This window comes from Penaeus monodon, chromosome 30 (genome assembly GCF_015228065.2).
Source record: "Penaeus monodon isolate SGIC_2016 chromosome 30, NSTDA_Pmon_1, whole genome shotgun sequence".
Classification (NCBI taxonomy): domain Eukaryota; kingdom Metazoa; phylum Arthropoda; class Malacostraca; order Decapoda; family Penaeidae; genus Penaeus; species Penaeus monodon.
Genome location: NC_051415.1, coordinates 26283378 through 26285422, shown reverse-complemented (window position 1 = coordinate 26285422; position 2045 = coordinate 26283378). Strand labels below are relative to the sequence as shown.

The 2045-nt window shown below is 38.5% G+C and overlaps 2 protein-coding genes across 2 annotated transcripts in view; one reads left to right on the top strand and one right to left on the bottom strand.

Moving 5' to 3' along the window:
- LOC119592664 (ras-related protein Rab-18-like) overlaps positions 1-816 on the bottom strand; it is a 5874-nt gene extending 5058 nt beyond the window's left edge. The window contains exon 1 of the mRNA XM_037941577.1: positions 625-816. Coding sequence (XP_037797505.1) covers positions 625-695 — 71 coding nt within the window. The 5' untranslated portion in view covers positions 696-816. The remainder of the gene's footprint in view (positions 1-624) is intronic.
- Positions 817-1115: 299 nt separating this feature from the next.
- Positions 1116-2045, top strand: part of LOC119592663 — a gene marked incomplete in the record, with an annotated part of 12577 nt that continues 11647 nt past the window's right edge. Inside the window, 1 exon segment of the mRNA XM_037941576.1 lies at positions 1116-1179.

Sequence of the window (2045 nt, the reverse complement as noted above, 5' to 3'; positions counted from 1 at the left end):
TTTATATTATTTTCAACCATATTAAATGATACTTTTAATCATATCTATTAATATATCTATATTAATATTGTCAGAGATCTATGGCCTTCTAAGGCAATAAGGAGGAACTGCTACACGATTTTAAGTCATTCTGCTCTACATAATCGCCTTGACTTTCAAATTGCTCGGAAAATAATGAACTGTATAATGTGCACATATCACTGGAGGATACATGAAGCAAATCTAATTAAAGGGAAAAAAAGTGATATAATTCACATATGTACAAAATGAAAAGCATTCCACAAACACAACAGTTTGTATTTCATCCATTTTTTTTCCTCTTGACTCGAACTTATATGGAAAATCGACCAAAAAAGAAAAAAAGGACAAGAATACATAGAGGGTAAAAGTGACTCAGAACAAAGACAAACAGACAATCAATGTGTGGGATCTTGCCTCCTTGGAACCCTGTTTTTCAACCGCAAATCATCTCTTCACCACAAAATAAACCTGGAAACGACGGAATCATCAAGGAGACATTGCGTACACATCAACGGAAACCAAGAAAAATAAAGAATATGAACTGCCTAAGAAAAAAAATAATTGCAATTTTTGCGTCACGCTCAGATTTCCCTTATTTCTCACCTGGATTTCCCCACGCCGCTTTCTCCTATGATGAGGATCTTGAGGGTGGTAAGGATATCCACATCAGCCATCCTTAAATCCTAAAAACCGAAGGAAGACGGGGGAAAAGGCGATTAAAGTCGTAATAAATAAGGATTCCCAGAGTCGCACTTGGACCACTTCGGTCTCTGTCAACACTTTGTTTCAACGTCGCTATTTGTAGAGCGTGTGTTGGGTTCAGTGAGCTCGATTGACTCTGGTATTTTTCTGTGTATTTCGCAGTATCTGGAACAAAGAATCGTGTCAACTAAGATTTTTAATACGTATGTGGATAGTTTGGCAACCGACAGTTCAAATACCAATCTGAAAGTATTTTTCCTCTTTTTGAAAGAAATCAAACCATACCACAATAATCTTCATCAAACAACATTACAAGTTAAGAAGGCCATTCCATAATACCAAAAAAAGGTGAGAAAAAGGGGGAGAATAAGACAAAATAGGTAAATAGTAAATCGGGTCGGCCGGGTAGTTGAAGGCTTTGTCATGATTCAGGACCACGAAGAAGGAGAGGAAAGGGTGAGAATCTCCTCAAATCTCCCTATTTTGTCTCATTTAAGGGCGGAGGGAAGGGTTTTGGCGCTCGAGGTCGACAGGGAGGCTAGAGGGGATGATGGGGATTAGATCCGGATGTCGCGCGGGGGAGATTAAAGGCTTTTAATTCCTGAAAACATGAGCGAGAGGTGAACAACAATGCCAGAGAGAAGCAGTTTTGATGACACAAAAGCTGAAACAAATTTCATTTCATTTCTTACACGTTCGCGTCGTCGGTGGAAACGAGATCGACTCCACTCGATTGCATAGGATCCTCACCGCAAGCCGTCATTAGCTTCGTTGCAAATTAACCAACCATAGTGATTAAGATATTGCGTTAATAAAGGACACGACTTTTAAGTGGGAGGAGGACCAGGTAAATAGGGGGGGAAAATTCGTAGATAACAAGCACATTTAAACGAATTTATTATGTAATAACAGTAGTTTCCCTTGCCATTAGTGTCTTACAAGGGAGGTCAACCCCTTTTTCTCCTTCCTACTAAGTTGACCAAACGTCCTTATTATGCATAAATAAATAACCCTGGATAGGCCACAAGTTATCAAATAGTATTCTATTTATCAATAACAGGAAAACTTTGCTTGACAACTGAGAGAGGCTACCGAGGATAGACGGTGATTTTGCTACTTTCAGCGTCACTGGTATTTCATTTAATATCAGATGTGCGTGACCCGTACGGTAAATGCAAGACAAATAGATTGATGAATTGTAAGAAATCTTTCAGAAATGGTACGTAAGTTGAAAAATTTGAATAAAGAAGCTATCCTATATTTAGCTTAGAAATAGATTGTACTTGTAGGAGTGGCTTTGAACTGGACACGAAATTGTCTCC